The following is a 22,233-nucleotide window of genomic DNA, read 5'->3' on the forward strand; positions in this document are numbered from 1 at the left end:
CGGTGTACGTGATAGGTGAAGCAGTAACTGCTTATGCTTCTTTAGAGGAAAATGGAGGTATGAGTTTGGAGGAGACAAAGGAGGAGAGAAGAGACGGAGTACTGGACTTTGTCTTGTGATAGATTAGAAGAGCAGATGGCAAACTGTTACCAGTGGATCTCTGATCTGTTTTTTACATGACATATTTTTAGGCTCTGATAATCCTTTTCACTTAATACTATATTGCTGCTTATTTGAGTACTTGAATGCCTTATTTGAGTGCCTCTAATTTAGTTTACAAGCATTAATTGCTTAAATTGTTCAACAGTGTTCTGAAGTGGAGCTATTACAGCCTGCAGTTGTGGGAACTGGAGCAGAGAAAGGGCACGTGTCTGGATTTAGATCCCATCCTGAGGCAGTAGAGTTTGCTCAGATCTTTTGCAAATGAGTGTCCGACATTTTAGGATGTTAGAAGCTGAATTACCATGGTGGGAAAGAAAAAAAAGTTATATGTAAGTGCATTTTAAAAATAAATACCTGTCAGTAACCTCTTTATATGTAGGTGCATGTGTACAATAATTCCAGAAATCCTGATTTGCAGACAAGTGTTGGTGTGAGGGACTTAATTTTCTAAATGAATGTTTTAATACTTTTTGGGAAATGGAAATGAAGCGCAGAAAGGGATCATGTATCTTTCCTTGCTGTCCTGCAGGACATAAGTATCTTTAGACAATTGATGATGAACTATGCTGGTGCCTGTGGCTAGAAGTCCTTTGAAAGTATTGCAACTGATTGACACTGGGATCAACCCAGTTCCATCTTGGTGGCAGGTGTCCCCTGTGACTGAGCTAGACCACAATTTTACAGGCATTTGTCAAGCCTGTTTGAAAACTCACCAATACCCCTGGAAAGCCCTTTTCTGATATCTCACCTGAATGTTTTGCTTTTGTTGCAAATTTGCCTTTGTTGGCAAAAAGCCACTTGTTCTTGTCCTTCCCGGTGGACATGGAGAACAATTGACTGCTTTTAAAGTTGAGACAACTTGTGTACTAGAAGACAGTTGCTGTGCTTGGTCCTCTCAGGCTAAACAAACACAATTCTTTCAGCCTCAGAGGTATGATGTTTGTTATTCATGTCTGAACTTTCCTCCATTTTGTCAAAACTGTCATGCAATAGTGACTGAAATGGAGCACAATCACCACAGATAACCAGTAGGTTCTTAACAGCAACCTTAACTCTACCCTTGTGCTTCCTATCCTTTCCTACAGGAAAAAAACTAATTATAGCACAACAGTCTTCCACTGTTATAGTGTTACATTCCTTTCAGGTTGAATCTCCAAGTTATATGGGATACTGCTTCTGGGGCCCTGGGGATACATTGAAAGCATGGTGAACTTCCAACATGTTCAGTAACCCAAGCTTCTGGGGATAGGAAGAGAGGAGTCTTTGACCAGTTAATAAAAGACAATTTTGCAGTTTCTGTCTGATGGTAGTGGCTTGTGGCGAATGGCGAAGTGTAATAAAGCATAAGCATTAAAACTTCCTTAATTTCTCTTTATCTGTTCAGACTGGAGATTCTCCTGTGGCCGCTAAATCACTGGGGTGTTAAACTGGTGGTGAACCTAGCCCTGAACTGGTGGGCAGGCGGGATGGAGCTGTGTGTCTCAGTAACAGTCTGCACCACCTTAGCAAATAAGATGAAGCGCATGCTCAGCTTCTTTCCCAAGCGCCTGGAGCTCACTCAGGAGAGATTAGCTTCTTGAAGTTATTTCCTGGCTTGTTGCCAGAACACAGTCTCTCTTGATGTTATGCAGAAACCACACCTGATTTAAGTGGATTGGCACTTCTTCTTGTAGTACATTTGGATTTGAGGTCATACACAGTTCACAAATGGCACGTTTGTGCCTTAACAAATTGTGCTTATGTTTTAGGCTGAATCTATTTATAGGTCTATGTATAGAGAAGTGTGGATGTGTTTGGGTTTTCAGTATTCCCAAATATTCATCCGGTTTGGAGCTGGTAATTCTGTGTCTTACTAATAGGATGTTAAGCTCATTTTTTAATCTAAAGAGTGTTGTCTTTCTAGATTTCCCTTTCTCATGACTGGTGATGTCAATCAGTGACCCATGGCAAGCGGAGGATAGATGGAGGATGGGCAGAGAATTCTCAAATTGCCAAACTGTGGCATAGGAAGTTTCCGAAGACTTAAACTGCAGTTGTTTTGGAGGTTAAGAAAGATTTCTTTCCTCTGCCACACCATCTGCTAAAGTGATGTTTGATTTACCACAGAACTGTTCTGGGTGATGGACAGCCTGGATAAATCTCAAATGTCTGGGCTCTGAAAGTGAGTCAACTTTCCTATAGTGAGGAACTTTCCATTTACTTCTTGGATAATAACATTTCCGTTTCCAGCAAGACTGTTGTTGTGGCAGAACCCTGGTAGGGGAAGAACCTCTTTGGTTCAGTTTTCCTGAGTTCAGCAGGGACAGGTGGCAGAGCTCGATCCTGTTAAGAGAACTGGTGTCTTTCAGAGCAGAGCACAAGCTGCAAAGGTAGAGATAATGGCTATGTTTAATGCCTGCTATCAAAGGTAGACATTTCAGTACCCCTTAGGACAGAAAATGTTGATTTATTAAAACAATATCTGTCTTTCAGTCAACAGTATTGGCTTTTACAACATCTCAGTGAGAAAAGTGAAGGAAACCCTTGTGACAGTGTAGCTTTAAAGCTATCTAACTCCTTGACTATTTTGGCTTTTGGCCTGGGAATGACATAAAGGTTGTAGATGTTTCACTTGATAATGATCAGAAGCAAGATGCCAACATTGATTCCTGCAGAATAATCAGCAGACTGCTGCTCTTGATGCTGTTTGCAAAAAGGCAAGCAATGCTTTCACTTCTTCGCACTTTGCCTCTGTTTTGGAGAGGGACTGCTCCTGGAATTACAAGTAGAATCCAACTGTGGAGTGGGATGTGGGATTTTGTGCTCCTAGTAAATCAGTCTGATAGCGACCATCCGTTTCTCTTTTCTTCACTTCTTCCTTTAGTCCAGACATAGTGAATATCCAACAAGCTTACCAAGTATCCTAAAGAGCAGTGAGCCAAACAATGTATGCATCTCACTGCATGGTGAGGCATGACAGAGGAGAAAACACAGGAACCTGAGGCTTCTGTCTTGTAGCTTTGTTCTGCTTATTGCGTTAAGTGTTTCTCATGACTCTGAAGATTTAGCCCAGCCCATCTTGAGTGTGGTACAAACAGGAAATGAAAACCCTGCAGTCAGAGGATACACCTGCCAAATGCTGGTTGAGCAGCTGTGGCCCTCACCCATGGTTGAGTGCAAAACCGGAAGCATCAAAGGCTAAGTACAGGCTGAGCGCCGTTTCTTCTCAAAGCTTTGGAGGCTGGATGTTGAAAGAGAGGGAGGGAGAGACGAAGGTGCAGTCACAGATTGCCTGGCAGTCTGATGAGAGCTGCTTATCAGGAAGGTGCTCGTGTAGCATGCAAACTGCCATTCTTCTTTAGGAGCATGTGTTCTCCCTTGCTGTTGATCATCAGTCGTACAGCTCCAGCTGGCACTTGTACACCATAGGAAGATCAACTGTGTGACAAAGCAGTGAGTGTTAGTTCCCTTGGGGACTGAAGCAGATACAAGGATGGTCAAGGCTCCCAAGGCGTCTGGCACGTGGAGATTGCTCAGTACTTGATCAGGGACATGGTTACCCTGTTTGTATTCCTTGAGTGACAGCTGACAGCATTTGAAGTAACACAGCTGCTGTGGCAGAAGGCCAGTTGCAGTGGTTTGGACGAATTGTCAGTTGATGTTGGCTGGCGTAGCACCTCTGATAGTCTGAAGAATGATGCTGTTGCATATCAGGTCAGGGCACGGGCTCTTTAAAGCAGGTGCTCATATCTCCAGACTCTGGGCTGGGCTATCCATTGATGTAAGTTATCATAAGAGCAACATTTCGATTCTGGCCCTAAATACCTTTTTGTCTAGTGATCAACAATCACTACTATGCGGACTAGCGTTTCTGTGCCTTAGGAACCTGTTTACTGCCCAGTGACAAGAGAAGATGAAATGTGGTAATAATGGGGCTAAGTCAGTTGCGGTAAGAGCCTCACCCTATCTTGGGAGCTGAATCAAGCGTTGTGCTCAGAAACTTAGTTATAAAGGTTTGTGTGAGTGTTTGCTCACATACTCCTGTTGGAGCTTGCTTGGAGAGCATTCTTCTTGTTGACTTGCTCTTTCACCTCCCACCCATTGAGATCTTTGTCTCGATTTGTGATTCATGTCTGATTCAGCCAAGTGGGTAGTAGACTTGGCAGCAAGAATCTCTTTAATTTGAGGATTCCAGAAAGCTTTAATAAGGGGCAAAAGCACAGAAACGGGCTGCTGAAAGTATAGAGTAAGTGCCTTACATGACAAATCCAGTGATTTTTTTTTTTTTTTTTTTTGTGTTATTTGGGGTATTTTTGTTTTAGCTATGGGCAAATCTTGTACCTTGCTTCCCTACACAGAGCCTTTGTGGATACTTAAGTTATATTTCTCCCAACAAATAAGGGAAAAATTACATGTATGCCTCACTTTCTCCATTGCAGTATGATGCCTTGTTAGGTCTTCGAAGTTTCTACAAATACCGAATGATCCCAAGCGCAGGAGTTGTTATAGTCTGGACAATTGGGGGGGGGAAAAAAAAAAGTCATGGACTTCCTATTAACTGCAATGAAAAGCTTTTACTAGCTGCTTTAGATATTTTAAAGGTGTGCATGTATGTGTGTATATGTATCTGTATATATTATTAGAAGAAAAAACAAGGATAATTATAATTTGCTTATATTGGGCATAAAAATGTCTGCTCTTCCAGGATCTGGATCTGGCCAAGTCAACTGCCCGCCTCTTTTGGATCTGCAGAGACAACTATACTAAGCCTCAAACTGAAAGAACTCAAAACCAGAATCCCTCAGTAGGCAAATTCTGTGACTGTAACCGGAAAGATACCATGTTGCTCAGCAACTCTCACTATCTTTTAATTTTTTTTTATGTAACATCACTCAAATTTTCAGATCTCTCCATGAGATGAAACCGTATGGTTGGCTGTCCCAGAGCTGCATTCCCTTGAATAAATGAAATCCCTAATAACCTTTGAAGCTGGCTGCTGTGAAGCTGCGCCTATGGAAGACTCATTGGTTTGGGGGAAATTATGCTGATAACAACTTGTCTTTGTAGAATATTGTGATTTTGACAAAGCAGTAGCTTCTTTGTTAAAGTGGTTTTGATTTTTTTTTTCAATAGGTTGTAATTATAGTACTGTAGTTATTGATTACATTCACACAGGGAGAGAAGCATGTCTAATTACAGGGTAATTAAATTAGGCTAGTAATTGTCTTGGTTGTGGTCTGCTCAAAATAATTTCTTATGGAAGCTTTTTGTGGTGGCGGCAGGTAGTGGCTGCATTGAGACAGATGACAGCAAAGTTTTGTTCAGGCTTGGCTTAGTTCATTAAAATAATATGGTTAGTAGCTTTGGACCTACATTTAAGTTCTTTGTATGTGCAGGTCTAATGTGTCAGGTCAAAGACAATTCAAATAAAGTGACAAACAATACTGAAAATGGAGAACAAATCTGAATATGTTAATTTCATTTTCCAAATTGAATTAAGTAATCTAGTAAAATGGCATAAAGAATTAAGAAAACAAGCTAGTTTTCAAGCCCATTTGTTTTAGTTTTAATAAACTAAGGTAAATAAAACAGTCAAGGATTTTGTAGATAAAATTAACTCCTAGGGTTTTAAGAACATTTTATTGAGTTAAGTAAATGTATATCCTATAAAAAGTAAATCTGAAACAATAATAAGATTGTAAAACATACACAGAGTTTAGAAGGAACAAATATTAACAGAGGGCTATTTGCAGGACTAGACCCTACCACTTGCTCACACTGATACTTATGACAGCTCTGTGAATAATCTTCTGGACCTTGTGAGGATTTGTTGTATCACTCAAGAGATGGGTGCTAGTGCGTGACCCAGGAAGGAAGAAGGAAGAGAAGAAGGGGGAAAAAAAAATTCACAGCAGAAGTGTGAGCCACTGGAGAATGACTAATACTGTGCATGGATAAGTCATAACTGATACCCAGTTTAGTAATGCTTAGTGTTAGCTTAGGGCCCACTTGTAGAAGGCAGTTCCAGCTAATGGTCTGATGGGTTCCCAGGTGTTACTTTTCCAGTCACTATTGTTGCAGTTACTGTGTCCGGAAAGAGGCCAACACTCACCACCTTCTTGCACACTTGCTCATTATTAGCACTGTGTTGGCTCAGATTGTCAGGCGAGGTATTGCTCAGTGCTGTTACGTTTTGGGCACATGGCTCTTGGAGAATTATTTTGAAACACATATAGTAACTTTTGGTAATTATAGTTTTCTGTACTCTTTGCAAGTCCCTGTGCAGGAACCTTGTTCCTTCTAGGAGTTAGTGAGACGCTGAGTAGGCAGTGGCAACCAGCAATACAGATCAGATTTCAGCCCCCATGTCCCAGAGTGGCAGAATTTAGCCTAAATGATGTAAAGATTTTAAGAGAACAGTAGATTATGATGACTGACAATTAAATACTCTTTCTTAAAGACTTTTAGGAAAAAAAATTACAAAGAAATTTCTCACTATCCTTTTGTTTCTTGCTGTCATAATAGCTCTCTGTAGGCTTGCGTAGGCTTTGTACTAGTGCACAAAAAAAGACAACAGGATCTTGGATAAAGAAACTGCTGACATTTTCCTGGAAAAAAGTTTCAAGGGTCATTGTTTACTATAGTCTAGCAGAATTTCCATGAAAGTTTACCAGCTCAGGCAGAAAACTACTCCTCCGCTCTGCTGCTCATGGAAAAATGAACTTTTTTTAGGGACCCTGTTGGTTTTTGTTACGTTTCAATGTATTTTTGTTCTTTAACTCACTATAGTTTTAACTAACATGCTAGGATTATTAAAACTGATACTTTTTCTTTTTTTTTTTACCCTGAAGAAAAGGTTTTTCTTCCTTCCCCTCCCCAGTTTAGATGTGATTGGTGTTTTTAATTATTGTAATTGCTTCACTTAGGACTCAATTCTGCAAATTCCTGTGTATGTATTTTACCCTTAAATAAGGGAGAGATTTTATTTCTTTTTCCACAGAACAACAGAGGAAGGTTCAGGTCCCTATCCACTGTTGCCCTTAGGAGTCAGAGTGGTTCATCTGTCCCTGAGGGATTCAGCATATGCTCACAGAGAGATTTCAGTTATTCTGTACTGCCTGTATAACAGCAGCAGCAGCAACCAAAAAAAATCCCACCCAATTCAGGGAGTCTGCACTAATCTGTTCAGTGAGCTTGGCTATTAGGATGTTATAGCCCTTGTCCTGAAATGGCGGGAGGGTTTCAGGAAAGCTGGTTAGTTCCTGTGAATTAATTCTTGGGGACAGTGAGGCCTGAGCCAAAACCCCTTAAAATGGATGAAACATCTTCCAGTGAGTTTAGTGGGTTTTCCTCAGCCAAGTCCTACTGGTGTATTTGGGCAGGATCATCATGGCTGTGCTTCTGCATACTAGTAATGTATGAAGTTGTGCTCTCATGATGAGAAAAGGCCTGGAGAAAGCTGTGCTCACAGGAACCAGTGGCTCTTGGTTGCTGCTCATCTTTGATGTTTCTTAATGGATAGGCATGATGGCAACAGCTACCTGTATCCAAGGTTGAATAGGTTGGGAATACCTCATCTGGCCACTGTCTTGTCTGCATATGCCAGTGCTAACACAGAGCAGGTGTGCCACATCTGCTGCATGGATGTATGCTTCTCTTCAGTACTGTGCTTCAAATTCAGAAGAGTGATTCAAAAGAATAATCCAGATAACACAGATAAATGTCAGATACTAAACCACAATCCTTTGCATGCATTGTGGCTGCATTGTGGGAATCGGTTACCCCGTTCTCTTCCCCTGAATTTTTGTTCATTTGCTACCAGGGACACATTTCCAGTGGCACAGCCCATCACACAGGCTGACCTGTTGGCAGGAAGCTAGCTTTTCCCCTCTTTAGCATCCCACACCTTTTATTGCTTAGGGAGAGATGTATAGAGTGTCAGTTGCAATTCACATTGAGAAATTTATATGCTGAATCTAAGAATGTTAATATTTCTCATGTTTGCCTCTTGGCCCTTTTGAATGGCTTCCTTTCTCCTGGTGGAGAACTCTTAAGTATATTGATCTCAGGAGGCATATAAAACAGCATCGGTGATGTCAAGAGCATCTGATTTGGGCAATCCTGATACAGAGATGTCTGAGTTTTCCCTGAATATATGTGAATAGCATACACTGGCTGGCAATCTAGAAGAAACAAGGGCTTGGAGAAACCCCAGGCAGAGCAAAAGATCAAGGAAGACTGAGCAGGAATCTAGAAGAAGCAGGGACTGAGGGAGATACGAACTGCAAATACAGATGGGCAGTGGTAGCAGTCCTCTTTGCCATTGCAGCATAAAGCAGTGATTTGAAAAGCATATAATACCATTGCTAACAAAGAGGAAGAGATCTTGCTTTAGAAATAGAAGTGAGAAAGATTCCTCCCACAGCAGGCACACAGAGTTTTCATCTTCCCACTCACACCACTGCTCCAACAGCATGCAGCCCTGTTTGCATCCTGGCAATTTGCATCCTGGATTGAGCAAGTTGGAAGACTGAAGTTGTGGTAGAGGAAAGCACAACTGCTGAACCCCTGCTGATGGCAGCATGCTCCATGGGGTGGGTGTGGAAGCAATCCTTTCTCTCCTAGCTTGAGCCTCATGCTTTCCCTGTCTTGAGAGGGAAAAGGGTTTGTGAAGAGATTATTTTTTAAAAAAAAAAAAAAAAAAAAAGTCAGTGTCTGCTTATTGGATGAGTAGCTTAAACATACTCATCCAAGGCAGCTGTAACCTAAGCAGCCAAAGGCCACTTGAGCTGGGGCTGAATTTGGCCCATTGTCTCTCCTTCACACCCACAGTACAAGTAAAAGCTGCAGCTTCTTAGGGCTGGGTGGGAGGGAGGAGGCGGGAAAGCCACTGGAGTGTTGTGTTGCACTTGATGCGCATTCCTTGAAAACCTGAACTTCTCATTGCTTCTAGATATAGCAGTATTACAAGTCATTGGGAGGCAGGATACAGTTTGTTAGGAGTGGGACATTATGATGAGTATAGGATCTTTATGGGAGAGTTATGGAGCAATGCTGACTTCTGATTAAGGGCTGGGGGAAAAAGCAGTGCTACCCTGAAAATTGTGTTGGAATCTTCAAAAACTAAATCTTTGGCAAGAGTTGCATTCAAAGGGGTCATTTTAATTCAGAACGATGTTTACTTTCAACTGTTCTTTAAGTAAGTTAGGGCTGTGTCCCTCGAGTAGAAACAGCGAAGTAGACTGAAGGGCTTCTGTTATCAGTTAAATCTGGCAAGTAGACTATTGTTATTCAAGTAGCAAAGATTAATTAGTTTTGTATAGTTACATTGCACTTTCCTCCAGAAGGAGGCTATGGACATTTATAAGTGGTGTACAAGAGTGTCTCTCATCCTCACTAAACAGCAGCTAGCTCTGTGATAGAGCCAAGTCGCTGTTTAGCACTGCAAGGTTGCAGTTTGGAACAACTTAAAGCAAATAATACAGAATATGAAATCCAAATAATATTATATATATATTGAAAGGATCATTTAAACCTGCAGAAGGTGTTTATGAAACTGGAGTTTAGCCAGAGCTAGTAACATCTGTGGAGTTGCAATAAGTGCAGCTAAGTCTTCATGATTCTCAAATATCCATTTCTTTGGATGCTTCCCCTCACTGGCACAGTACATTTTCAAAAGTATTAGTGCTGCATAGGGCACTTATATCAGACCAAGAATGACTTCATTTCAGCTTGAACTGCATTCAAATCCAAAATAAGTTAAATAGGAAGAAGCAATCTTGTTTCAGAATACGTATGCTCATATGGTAATTACATTGTTATGTCAGTTTAATTTGCAGCATAACTGAAAACTTTCTTGTGAAGACACATTCTTAAAAGAAAGATCATTTGTGTCTGTGCATTCACATATCCACTTGATACATTCTAAGATAGCCACAGGGTTTTGTCCTCACACAGTGACCAACATTGCCAGAGGGTACCTCGTAAGAAACGTGGTATGAGTGAACAAGTTTGGGGAAGGATGGCCAGGTCAGAGTGTGATCTGGAGAGCTACATTTTGCTTGTGTATCATTGCCTGCAATTTCATTTTTTGTCTTTTTTACTTCTGTAGAAGACAATAAAAATCAGGTGTCCTAAGCACCTAAATCATCAGATATCCTGGCTAGATAAGACATGGTTGTGTTGAGGGTGGATTTTTCAGGTATTGAGCAATGACCTAAACTTGTTTTCAGTGAAATCGATGCCTCCAGTTGATTTTGGTGAATCCCAGTTAGGCCGTTGATAAGCACTTCTGTAAATGCAGCCTAATCCCCAACTACACTTGATCTCAGCAAAAAAACTCTCAGCACTAAATTGTTGTGTACAACTATTGTGCAGCTCCATTTTTTTCTCCAGCAGGGTATTGTGTCCTAGTGAGAAGAAATGAGCCTGCTGTCCCTGTTTGTAAAGCACTTTGGGATCCCTCAGAGTGTAACATGAATGCCAGTGGGCTGTGGTTCTCTCCCATCTGGGTTTCAGTTCCAGAGCATGAGAATTTTTCACTTTCTACTTTTTTTTTTTTTCCTTTCTGCATTTGCAACAGAGCACTCAGCTGCTGTTTGCGAGCAGCTGTTCTGTTTCCCTGTCTGCCTGCAGCGGTATCCGGACAGCTGCACTGTGCAGCAGTCAAAGGTGGCCAGAGCGATGCCCAGCTTTGTTAAAAAGTAACAAGATTGGGAAAGCAGGGAGGGAACAGGAAAGTCCGTGGAGTAGATTCTACAGCACGCTGTCGATGGGTGCTGAGAGACCTCAGTGACCTACGTGTCCAACTAGAGATGCATTTTCTATGCATCTGTCACAGTAAGACTTACCTGCTGACTCGGAGAAAGCCGTTAATCACAAGGTGATGCTGAAGTTCTCTGGGACAGGAAGTACTGCTGACAGTGGCAAACAGCTTATGTTCAAGTCTCATGGAAACTGAAATGTGCATAAGTGTGTGTTCAGCATCAGCTTTCCGCATACTGCATGACTCAGACACAGAAGGGATCAGGTGTGGCTAAGAACAGGCCTGTGATGTGCAGTATGGCACTTTTTTTTTAATTTCTTGCAGGCAGCTTTCTTGTGGATGGTAGGGCATTATATTTGAGTATTTGTCCAGTCTTGGTTTTACGTACATATTTTGCCAACGATGATCATAGTGTCTGTTTTGTGGTTCCACCTTTGAGCACTCACAAATTAGTGAGGAACAATTCCATGTGCATGAAGTTATGTGGTAGGTTTACGGCATGTCAGGATTCCAGCTTTTCCCAACTTAATATTTCTTTTCTTTGTATTCCAGAAAAAGGCATGGCATACAATTAAAACCATGGTTAACTTACCAGTCATCAGCCCCTTCAAGAAACGCTACTCATGGGTGCAGTTGGCTGGGCATACAGGTGAGATTAATGTCTTCAATGTGTTTGTCTCTGGAGTGGGGATGGTAGCAGCAAGGAAAACAGTGTTTTAGTGTTTCTCTGTTTCCTTCCTTCAGTTAAAAGGAAGCAGGCAATATCACATGAATCTGTGAACTAGAACATCTTTCCTTCAATTGTGGTGGGGATAGGGAAGGGGGAGTGATAGACCTGAATAATGAGATGAGCAAGGAAGCAATGGTCAGACTCTGGGGAAGGGCCAGGCTACTGATGCATCCTTGTAAGGTGATATATGTAAAATACGTGTTAGAGGGAAACAAGAGGGACTGGGGAGGTGAAGCCTAGGCCTTCTGTTGCTGTTGCGGTATGGGGTCATCTTTCTTGACTGAGTAACCATATGTTAGTTCCCTAGTCAGAAGGATTACTGTTCGTGCCTGTATGTGCCTCAGCCCTGGCAAGGACAGTGTTTCTAATACGAACCCCAAACCCCTTGTCTGAATGTAAGCCCTTCTGTGGAAAACAAATCTGGTGAAAATTGACTTGCTGACCAGGTGTTTGCATTGCGAGTCTGTCATTGTTCACTGTATAAGTGCAAGGAGCAGCTCAGTTGTCTGGTTCTAGTTTTGTGTCTGTGGAAGTTGGTAAGTGTGCTCCTGATGTAGGCTTTGTTTCATTGGTAAGACCAAAAAAAAAAAAAAAAACCACCCCAAACAAAAACCCAACAGAAAAGTGATCAGGTTTGCTTCTCTTGTGCTTCATTTAATTCCTATGCAGCCCTTGTTCCTAAAGTGCTTGTGCGGGGTTTATTAGTACACATGTGGGCAGGCACCTACGCTGCATCGTGCTTTAATGCAGTACCTGAACCACCTCTTTATATGCTAATGCATTAATATGTTGCACTTCAAAGCTGTGCAGAGAAATTTATTTAGTCCTAGAAATGGAGTAGCTGTATTTTGCACAGTGGTGTTGGTGGGGCTGACTTGTATCACACAGAGTGCCAAGATGACCCAGACTTATTGCAGTTTTTAACCACAGTGTGTATGGGGTTGGCTTGATCTGTGTGGAGCAATGCACTGGTCGTGTAACCATAACTCTTCTGGAGGCTTGTGTAGTAGGGTGGAAGAGGAGGATTAAGAGGTTACTTGAAGCTGCTGAGGAGAGATACTGCTCCACTTTGCTTTAGATAGTTTTCTGTGGTTGCATTTAGTCCATACTTTTTGCAGCTGCTGTTCTCTGATATGACGAGTTCTTTCTAAACCAAAATCTGGGCCATTGCCACCCTTGCCCTTGTGCTGCAGCAGTGCCAGTTCTAGGATTTGTCGGAGAACAACCAGTTTGCAATGGCTGAAGGATCCTGCTGTGATAAAAGCTGAGCGTTAGCCCCAGGATTAATGAGGCTCCTACTTTGGCACCTATTTTATGTCGTGTAGGTTAAAGGGTACCTCTGAACGAAATGCGTACTTTCCTCAGACGTTATTGGCAGGTTGCGGGACAGGAGAGCGACTTCCGCAGCTGGAGTCTAATTACTGCCAACCTAGGGCTATGCAGACTGTCATTTGCACTGGATACCATTCAGACACAGGGTTGTAAAAAAACACTTGCACTACAGGCTGTACCTGCAGATTAGCAGGACTCCAGAGAAGAGGCGGTACCTGAAGATATACGCATGCGCAGTCACAGTGTGTGTGTATAGAATAGGGCAGTGCTTGGCTTCTGGCCTGTTCATGGCTGTTTAACTATCACTGATTGACCGTACTGCCTCGGTGCATACACACTCGGCAGGTATACTCTATGTGAGGATTAAGGACAAAGCCAACACTGGCAGTGTTATGCAGATTTAAAATAGCCTGTCAGAGGATTAATCAGCTCTGGCTTGTGGCTTCTTCTCGTGCATTTTAATAAGTATAGTAGTGTTTAATATCCTAATAATGAGTTTAGCATGGGAAAAAAACCAATGGCCTGGAGCAGCTGCACTCCTTAAAGCTATAAATTCTGACATGGGAACGTATCCAAACGGACTTTTGCTGCCAACGGCCGTGTTTGTCCTGGGTGTTGTAGTTTTTATGAAAAGCATGTTATCTTTTCTGTTCAGGGGAAATCTTTAACTGGTGTCATGAGGCTGAGGTAATGAAGCTGGAGTGGTGGGGGAAGGTGTTTTTCTTTTTTGCAGGTCAGTCTTGTCAGCATGTGTTTGACTTTCTTTTTTAGGGAGTTTCAAGGCAGCTGATAGTGGGAAGATTCTCAAACGCTTCTCAGAGAATGAAAAGGAGTGTTTTGAGCGATTGATGAAAGACCCGCTACGCTCCTGTGTCCCTTGCTTCCATGGTGTGGTGGAGAGAGATGGCGAGAGCTACATTCAGCTGGATGACTTGCTTACTGATTTTGAAGGGCCTTCTGTCATGGACTGCAAGATGGGGATAAGGTGGGGTACATGAAAAGGAAAGTGCTTTCTAACCCAAATGCATTTGAAGGAAGTGGGGGAAGGCAGGATGTAGTCATGCTCTGTCTGGAGGAGTCTGGTAACATTTTTGGAGCCTCGGGATTCAGTCCAGACAACCTGTTGTTGGTATGGCAATTGCCTTGGACAACCTGAGGAGAGTATGTCCCTCCCAAAGCATTCTATGATTGTTGCCTGATTCTATGTGGATTCTGTAAACTGACTGGTCTATAGCCTCAAAAACTATCAACATCAATATATTTTCAGGGGTGATTTAAGACAAAAGTTTCTCTGCAGTGGCCTGATAATACATGGGAAAAAAACTTACATGATTCATTCACTGCCAGTTCATTTAATCTGTGTGTATGGAGTGATTGAAAAAACCGCACAAAGAGTAAAATTCCCATCTCCAAATGTGAATGACTAAATAGCAGTGTGAAAGTCCATTTCCAGTGCTTGAATGAGTCTTCAGTGGTATTAATCTTTTCTGTAAAGAAGAATTGGCCATCTGCTCAGGACTGACCTGTGTTTTTCCCTACTCTGACATCTCCATGATGCTATCACCTTGTTTTCCAGATTCTCACTTTCTTTTCCTTTTCTTGCCTGTGATTAAGAGGAAAACCTCAAAAATATTATCTAAACATAACAAATAGATAGGGAATATGTTGAGAGCCTGGAGTAACAGTACAGAGAGGTATGAACTGTCACAGTAGTCTTTTGGGTGCCAGCTGAGATGCTCAAGAGTTATTGTCATAAATGAGTTATTCAACTTACAGGAGTGCAGACAAGCCTTTTCAAATAGATGCAGGCTCTTAAATGAATTGTCATTTAAATCAGAGTGGAAATGCGTAGCACTGGTATGCCCAGAAGAAAGAGGAGAAGGATTTGCAGCAGTACATATTTTATTCAAAGTAGGTGACATTCTGGTAATGAGTGACATCATCTCCTAAACACCAGCCTGGTTTATTACATCTGTGATGAAGAAAGTACACTCCAGGCAGCTGACAAAGTGCAAGCTTTGTGGAGAGACACAAGCTCTAGGAGTCCAGTGGAATGTGGAGAACATGGATAGTGCCTTTGTAATGGTTACCAGATTAACAGGTTGAGTGACAACAGCAAAATGTGGAAGGTTTGTCACCCTTCACTTCCCTGTTTTTAGTTACCTCTTCTGGTTTGGAGCTGCTCAGATAATCTGCTTTACTCTTTCATTTTTACTATATGAAGAGTGATTCTGTCACTGTCTGATGCGTTAAGTAAAACCTTAATTGCTTTCTGAGGCCTAAAAAAATCACACATGACTGATGTTGGGTTTTTTTGAGGAGAGAAGACAGTAAGACTTCAGCAGTCCTATTTGCTTTTGATTTCACTGTAAGTGATCTCTCCTAACTGTCATCTGAAAATACAGTTCCATTTCATGGCACAGTAGGAATTCAGCTTTCTCCCATTCTGTAAGCAGGACATAACAATAAGATGTAACAATAAGTAAAGGTACAATTAGAACAAGAAGTGAATGATACAATTCCTGACTCCTGCAACTGTTTCACTGAATATGCCTGTGCAGTCATTAGTCCATGTTCTTTAGTTTCCCTGTATGCAAAACCGGGGTAATGATAACACTTTCCTGGTTGACATTTCTTGATGCCAGGTTATAAGTTCTAAAAAGAAATGTTTGGGGAGTCCTTACGGTTTTGTTGGGATGTGATGTTTTTGCAGGACATATCTGGAAGAAGAGTTGACTAAGGCCCGTGAGAAACCAAAGCTGCGTAAGGACATGTACAAGAAAATGATTGAAGTGGATCCTCTTGCTCCCACAGCTGAAGAGAATGCCCAGCATGCTGTCACCAAACCCCGATACATGCAGTGGAGGGAAACCATCAGCTCTAGTGCCAACCTGGGCTTCAGGATTGAAGGGATTAAGGTAATAGTTTCACTTCTGCTTGGAGACCAAACTTTCTTTGATTTGTTGATTAATCAAAAAGCTAGTGTGCATAATTAGCCAGGTTTTCCAAAGGATTATGTGAAAATGCACTAATTAAAACGATAGAGTTCAGTGTATTGTGGTTTTAAAGCATCCACAGTAATTAGAGTATATTAATGAAGTTAAGCATCAAATGCGTATCAGCCATACTTGGTTCAACCACAGAGACATTGCAGGAAGGACGCAAGCAGGTACACAGAGTAGATACGATGAAAATGAGACTGTTACAAGGAAGAATTCAGAACTGAAGAAATAACTGCCTCTCCCCATGCAATTACCTTTTTTATCCAGAAACGATATATATTTATTCCAAGTGAATCAGAGTAAAGTGGTTTTGTTTATTTGCAAGGCATGTTAAAAGCATTAGCTTAGATATTCTTGGGATTGAGGAAACCCCTTTTCCTTTTAAGTGCCTGACAATATCTGGTATAGATGGAGCTGGATTAAAGCCAAAACAACTAAAAATAAAATTTCTCCATCAACAAAGTCCATCTGTTGTTCTTGATGGATAAGCTTGTGCCCCTATACCATTCCTAGGATACTACCTTACAGCCACAGAAGAACCCCGGGCAATTTTCTTTCCTACCCATTAATTCTTTGTATTTGTTGTGCCCCATGGCAATGTCAGATACCTACCCAGAAACCCATTAGGACCTACCCTCAGAATATCAGCCACCTGACTCAGTTACACTTGCTTACATGTTAACACTTGCTGGAGTCCAGAAGTGTGCTTTCTGCTTGCATAGGCCTGTCACAGCTAGCCTTAAACTAGTTTGCTTGGGTTTAGATAGTGGTGTACCTGTAGCAGCACAGAGCATGGGGAGGCCTGCCCAAACCCACCCGCACCCTGGATGAGTACTTGTTACCTGAAGCCCATGATGGGACAGCTATGAATAAGTTAGCACGGGTTACCATGTGTGATTTCAGGATGTTCCCAGAGCATATACGTTTAATTTAGGTATGCTAGGACATTGTAAATTATAATCTGTATGAGTTTTGCTTCCATTTCATAGTTCAAGCACATAGGAAGAAGAAAGGGATAAAAGAGGGTGATGCTGACCAGCAGAGGCTCTTTAACACCCCTTTCTTCTCTGCTTCCCTGTGTTGTCTTCTCCCTTCCTCATTCACAGATTCTCCTGCTGTGATGCAGGAACTAGGGCTTCCAGCTCATGCTGTGCTGGCCCCCTGTACGCTCTGCCACCCACTCCTGGCTGTTAGACACAGGCATCCTCACACAGGAACTGTCTGGGTGGTAGATGATCTGGCTCCAGTCCAGCCAAGACGCTTCCTGTCTTACCCTTTAGCCATGTAATGATGTTATCAAGATTCCTGTTTTATTCCTATACCACTTAGGTCTTTGGATGCTCTGTGTAATGGAATCAGAAACCCCAGATCTTGATACCTTTTACATATGTTCATGGAAAGATAGTTGGTCAGTGCAGAAGACGTACAGATTTATGTTGAGTCCTGGAGAGTGACTGAGCTAAGGAAGCACAGAGGAGCTCCAGTAAAACCTCCTGCCCTGTTCTTTGTGGTTTGGCTGGTTATCAGTGGGCGTTAGGAGCAGTATGGCACGCAGACTGCATCTTATTTCCCTCTGAGACAATGCTGTAACTGTGCAAAACAGGACACAAATACTTAATCTTTTATTAAGCACAGGAAACACTTTGGAGTACTGCAGTGCATTACCTTTTCCTCTATCTCTCTGTGCTGTTATAAGGGATGTAGGTATTATTCTCTTACTTTTTTGCATGGAGAAATGGTGACAGAAAGTGAGTTGTTCAAGCAATACAGCTAGTCAACACTCCCTACACTGTTTCACTATGGCTGAACTGTACATCCAGTTCTGTATATTTGCAGAAAAGCAAAGCCATGCTGCAGAGATCCTCATTTTGAGAGGAGAGCCTGTAAGGATTAGTGGTGCCAGCTAGTGGTTGACAGGAAAAAGGGGTTGTTCTCCCCGAGTGCACTGATAACTCCTGGAGTTAGCTGAACAGGTATGTTGGGTTTGGTCATTCAGAAATATTCCTGCCCTGTGGCTACTGGAGTAAGAAGCAGAAGCAAAGAAACTGAAATGGTAGAAGCCCTTCTGTGAAGTGGCTTCCAATAAATGAGACCTGATTCACCATATGGACTCCTGCTTCATCAGTGGGGTGCCTTTTTTCTTTATGTTGATCCATCTCTCTTCCTTGCCTTGCTCCCATATCTCTGAAATCAGGCAAGTTTCAGTTATGGGATTTGTCCCTCTTCCTCTTATCAAAAATAGTTGGAACCATTGGGTTTCCTTACAGCTGGCACCTGATGCTCAGTCTCTTGTGCGTGCCAGATTCAGAATGCAGGTTTCCTCTCTGGAAGAGGCTGTCTGAAGGCTAGGCATCACAAACGTTGTCTCTACAACACTAATGGTTTTGCAGAACAGAGATGCATGAGGCTGAGAATCAGGAGTTCTGTCTTCCTATTCTGTCACTGAATCTCTGTGCAGTTTAGGAAGTTACTTCTTCCTTTGGTACCATTCCTTTAGCTGTAGATCAGGGATAGCCATTTTTCCAGAAGGACATCAGGTTTGATTCATAAATCTTTGTGAATCCATTTAGGTCATGATCTTAACCCAGAGCCCTTTAAAGGAAGTCTGCAGAGGAATCTGAGCAAGACCACACAGGTTAAGACAGGTAGCACTATTTTATGGAGCAGCCAAACCTGCCCTCCTGCTAGCCATGTCACTGTCACATCTAATGAGAAGTGCTGCCCACTAGCTGCACTGTGCAATGGACTGCTCTGCTGTGCAGGAACATAATGTGGAGGCCCTGACAAAGGTATGACTTCAAGGAGCAAGTCAGGAGGCAAGTGCCTCCTGGGGATCAGGTACATCCAGAGTTGTTGCAAGGACCTGGTAAATATAGAATACGAGGGATGGTGCCATTCAAAATCTGGATGCTGTTTACAGCAAGTAAAGTCAGGCAGCAGTTACGTTTCCTGCCAACCACTGCAAAGGAACAAAATCATAAAAGTGTTTCTAAACAACAGGGAAGCAAGCAATTAGTCCATCCAGACAAAAAAAGGATGAAAAGGAAACACAGAGCAGCTATTCCAGACTTTGCACTGGGATTTGGGGCACGAGGAGAAATTATTTTTAAAACAACCTTACTCCAGTGAAGAGGTACGAGGCATTCGACTAAGTTCCAAATTTCTATGTGCTGTTGAGTATTATCATACATCAGATCAGATGGCTCCTAACTTTCACTGCCTACCTGCTGAACTTCTCTTGCATAACTTACACATCTCAGGCTGACATGCCACACTTGTATCTGGCCCACAGCCTTGGAATCAAATTCCATTTATTCTGCTGCTAGGAAGTCTGGTAGGTGGGAGGCTGTACTGCATGGCTTTGCCATTCAGTCAGTTCATTCTCTTACATGATAAAACTGGAAATTTAGCATTACCAGATTTTTTCCTTCATGTACTAGCGGCCGAGTTTTGCTGTGGAGTAAATAGTGTTTCATCTGCTGAGACTGGAGCTGAATTTACCCAGTTTTGGTGCAGTGACTTTTTAACGTGTGGGAGTGAACACATTTTGATGGCCTGTTGATTTACTCTTATAATGGAAATGAGGGATTTCATTGGGCTGATACAATGGAGAGGAATACAGTTTGATAACCTTGCAGGCTTTTCATGGATACAGACTACCAACTGCAATAACTGCTGTATTTTACATGCATGTCCTAAAAGCTCACACTTGTGTCTCTTGAAGCAACAGGGATGTTCTTGGAGAAGTGCATACTCATATAGTCTATGTTGACAGATATCCCTGATTCATGCACTGCTCTTACTTACTTGTAGCCCCACAAGCACAAACTGGTCACTACCAGCACATAAAAGGACTTGATTTTTCAGTAGCGGGATGCTTCTTTACTGAGTTGTACTGCTAGCATGAAAATACTCTGAATTTCTCAAGGACCCAGTTGGATACAAGCATGCATGCAACTGTCCTTTCCCAAAATTCACACACCTACTGTGTCACTGCTAGCATTGCAAATCCAGACTTGTTCTTGGCTGCACCTAGCTTTCTGTTCTGTGACTTCTGGGTCACATTAATGTGCAAAGGTGTATTGGGAACTGAGTCTTAACCACAATTCTTTGATTTCCTCATTGAAAAATGAAACAAACAAACAAAAAACCCAAACAAAAAGGACTAGTAAAATTGGGTTTGAAAATGTCTCCTTACATCCCCAGCCAGGGTTTGACTAATCCAAGCTAGATGAGAGGACAACCAAAGAGGTCACTGTGGTTTGCCCCATTGAACTTTGTGCTGCTAGTACTGACATGTGAGAAAACCCTCCTGCAAGCTGGTAGTATAATGAATTGTTTTTTTTTTTTTTAACTGCACTCAGCAGGAAATGAAATGCCATTTAAAGTTATCCAATCAGCTTTTGTATCTTTTCTCCACTTCTTGCTTGGTTTATCTGCACTCTTCCTGTTCAACTACTCACTTTCATCTGGTTAGGAAGAGCCGAGCTGATTGTGGTCCAAGAGGATTGACTGATGAGGGGAATGATGTATGTGTAGTATAAATAGTCTCTGTCTTTGTGCGTTTTTGTGCAGAAGGCGGATGGAACATGTAACACAAACTTCAAAACTACGAAGACACAGGAGGAAGTTCTACAGGTTTTTGTGGAATTTATTGAGGGCAACACAACTATTCTGGTGAGTCTGAAGTCTTCAGGTTCAATGATATTTGACCCAATGAACTTGCTTCAGGGCCATGTGTCCTCTGGTACAAGAAAGACCAATTAAACTATCAAGGAAGAATATGGTTTGGACTTCCAGCCCCTCTCAGGAGATGGAGTGGACACAGGGACTTGGTGGGCTGTGAGAAGTAGTTGGCTGAGACCAGTTCTGGCAGCTGTCACCATGAGCTCACCTCAAGTTCCTCATGCTAGCAAAGCGTTGGTCAAGCTAACTTATGGCTTGCCATCAGCTTCGACCACGAGTGTTAGATGCATCAGGGGGATGATGATGTCTAAGCAAGGATTGTGTTGGCAGGAAAACTTGTGATTTGGGAGTTCAGTCTGGAGAGGATAAAACCAGAGTATGGGGGCAGGAAGTGAGATTGGTGGCTGGCTGTGCTCCTACGTGTGAGACTCGCCTCAAAGAGCAAGTCCTGTATGCTACTTCATGGGTAGCACAGCAGGCATGTGGTAGATAGCATAACATGTCTTGTCTTTGGAACTTCAAAGGATGCCATAGTGTTTGCTGCAGTGTAGAAGCCATTGTGAAGGCAGATAGACTTCCAGGAGGAACATTCTTGGTAACACAGGGCAGCATTAAAAATGTATACTAGAGCCTTATGCATTAGGCCTTGGGTTTTTTTTTTTTTATCCCCACCCCCAACATGCTTGGAGCTCCTTGTCTCTCTAACAAAACTTCATTCTCTTTTCACTGTGGAGAACGGAACGATTTTTAATTGCTTGAAACTTTTTTCTCTTTATTAAAAAGAAAAAAAAAAGGGATGCAGAAAGTGTGCAGCCAGATGCTATCTCACTGCATCCAAAGCAAGACAGGCAAGTATGCTTGGTGTAACACGTGCAGCAGAGGAACTGCAGTCTGTTCATTCACTACGAAAGCCTGTTGAAGTGTATTTTCAGATTGACTTTCAAATGATGAACCTGTTGTGTTGAAGGACTTCTAGCCTAAAATTAACATGATCTCTTCATTATATTGACTCTTGTAAACAGAGTATCTCCATTTGTTCTTTACTTAAGTGTTCACAGTTGGTTTTTTTCTCCTCTTCCTCCAGAAAAAATACCTCAAGCGTCTGCAGGAAATTCATATCATTCTTGAATCCTCAGACTTTTTCAAGCAACATGAGGTGAGCAGTGAGTGTAATGCTTTGGAGGTGTATTGCTGCTTCATTTGGTCAATTCAGGTGTACTTCAGAATAGCCTGCTGTGTTAGTAGAAAGGAGTCTGTAGTAGAATAAAACTAATATATGTTAACAACACAGATACCTCAAAACCTTCATCACAACGATACAGAAGATTAAACCAGTTGAGGAATAATAAATCCTCTTATCTTTATAGCATCCCAGTGCATATAGCTCTGGGCCACTGCAGGGAATGGTTTATTAGTACCAGTTTCCTGTGGCTTCTCTAATCTCAGTGTGTTCCAGTGGGAATCTTTATGGGGGAATGGTAATGTGGAAGCTTGCATTTGGTACAGTAGCATTCAGTTGTAGTTTGACAATGAAGACTTTATTAACTGGATTTACATTGAAACACTGTATAATTCTG

At 42.0% G+C, this 22,233-nt stretch overlaps 1 protein-coding gene across 2 annotated transcripts in view; it reads left to right on the forward strand.

Annotated features, from left to right (window-relative positions):
* ITPKA (inositol-trisphosphate 3-kinase A) overlaps window positions 1-22,233 on the forward strand; it is a 41,953-nt gene that overhangs the window by 15,115 nt on the left and 4,605 nt on the right. For both annotated transcript variants that reach the window (XM_075712255.1, XM_075712256.1), the window contains 5 exons: window positions 11,459-11,555; window positions 13,740-13,953; window positions 15,682-15,886; window positions 20,546-20,647; window positions 21,741-21,812. In XM_075712255.1, the coding sequence (XP_075568370.1) occupies window positions 11,459-11,555; window positions 13,740-13,953; window positions 15,682-15,886; window positions 20,546-20,647; window positions 21,741-21,812 (690 nt within the window). The remainder of the gene's footprint in view (window positions 1-11,458; window positions 11,556-13,739; window positions 13,954-15,681; window positions 15,887-20,545; window positions 20,648-21,740; window positions 21,813-22,233) is intronic.

Source organism: Pelecanus crispus, chromosome 6 (genome assembly GCF_030463565.1).
Source record: "Pelecanus crispus isolate bPelCri1 chromosome 6, bPelCri1.pri, whole genome shotgun sequence".
NCBI lineage: Eukaryota > Metazoa > Chordata > Aves > Pelecaniformes > Pelecanidae > Pelecanus > Pelecanus crispus.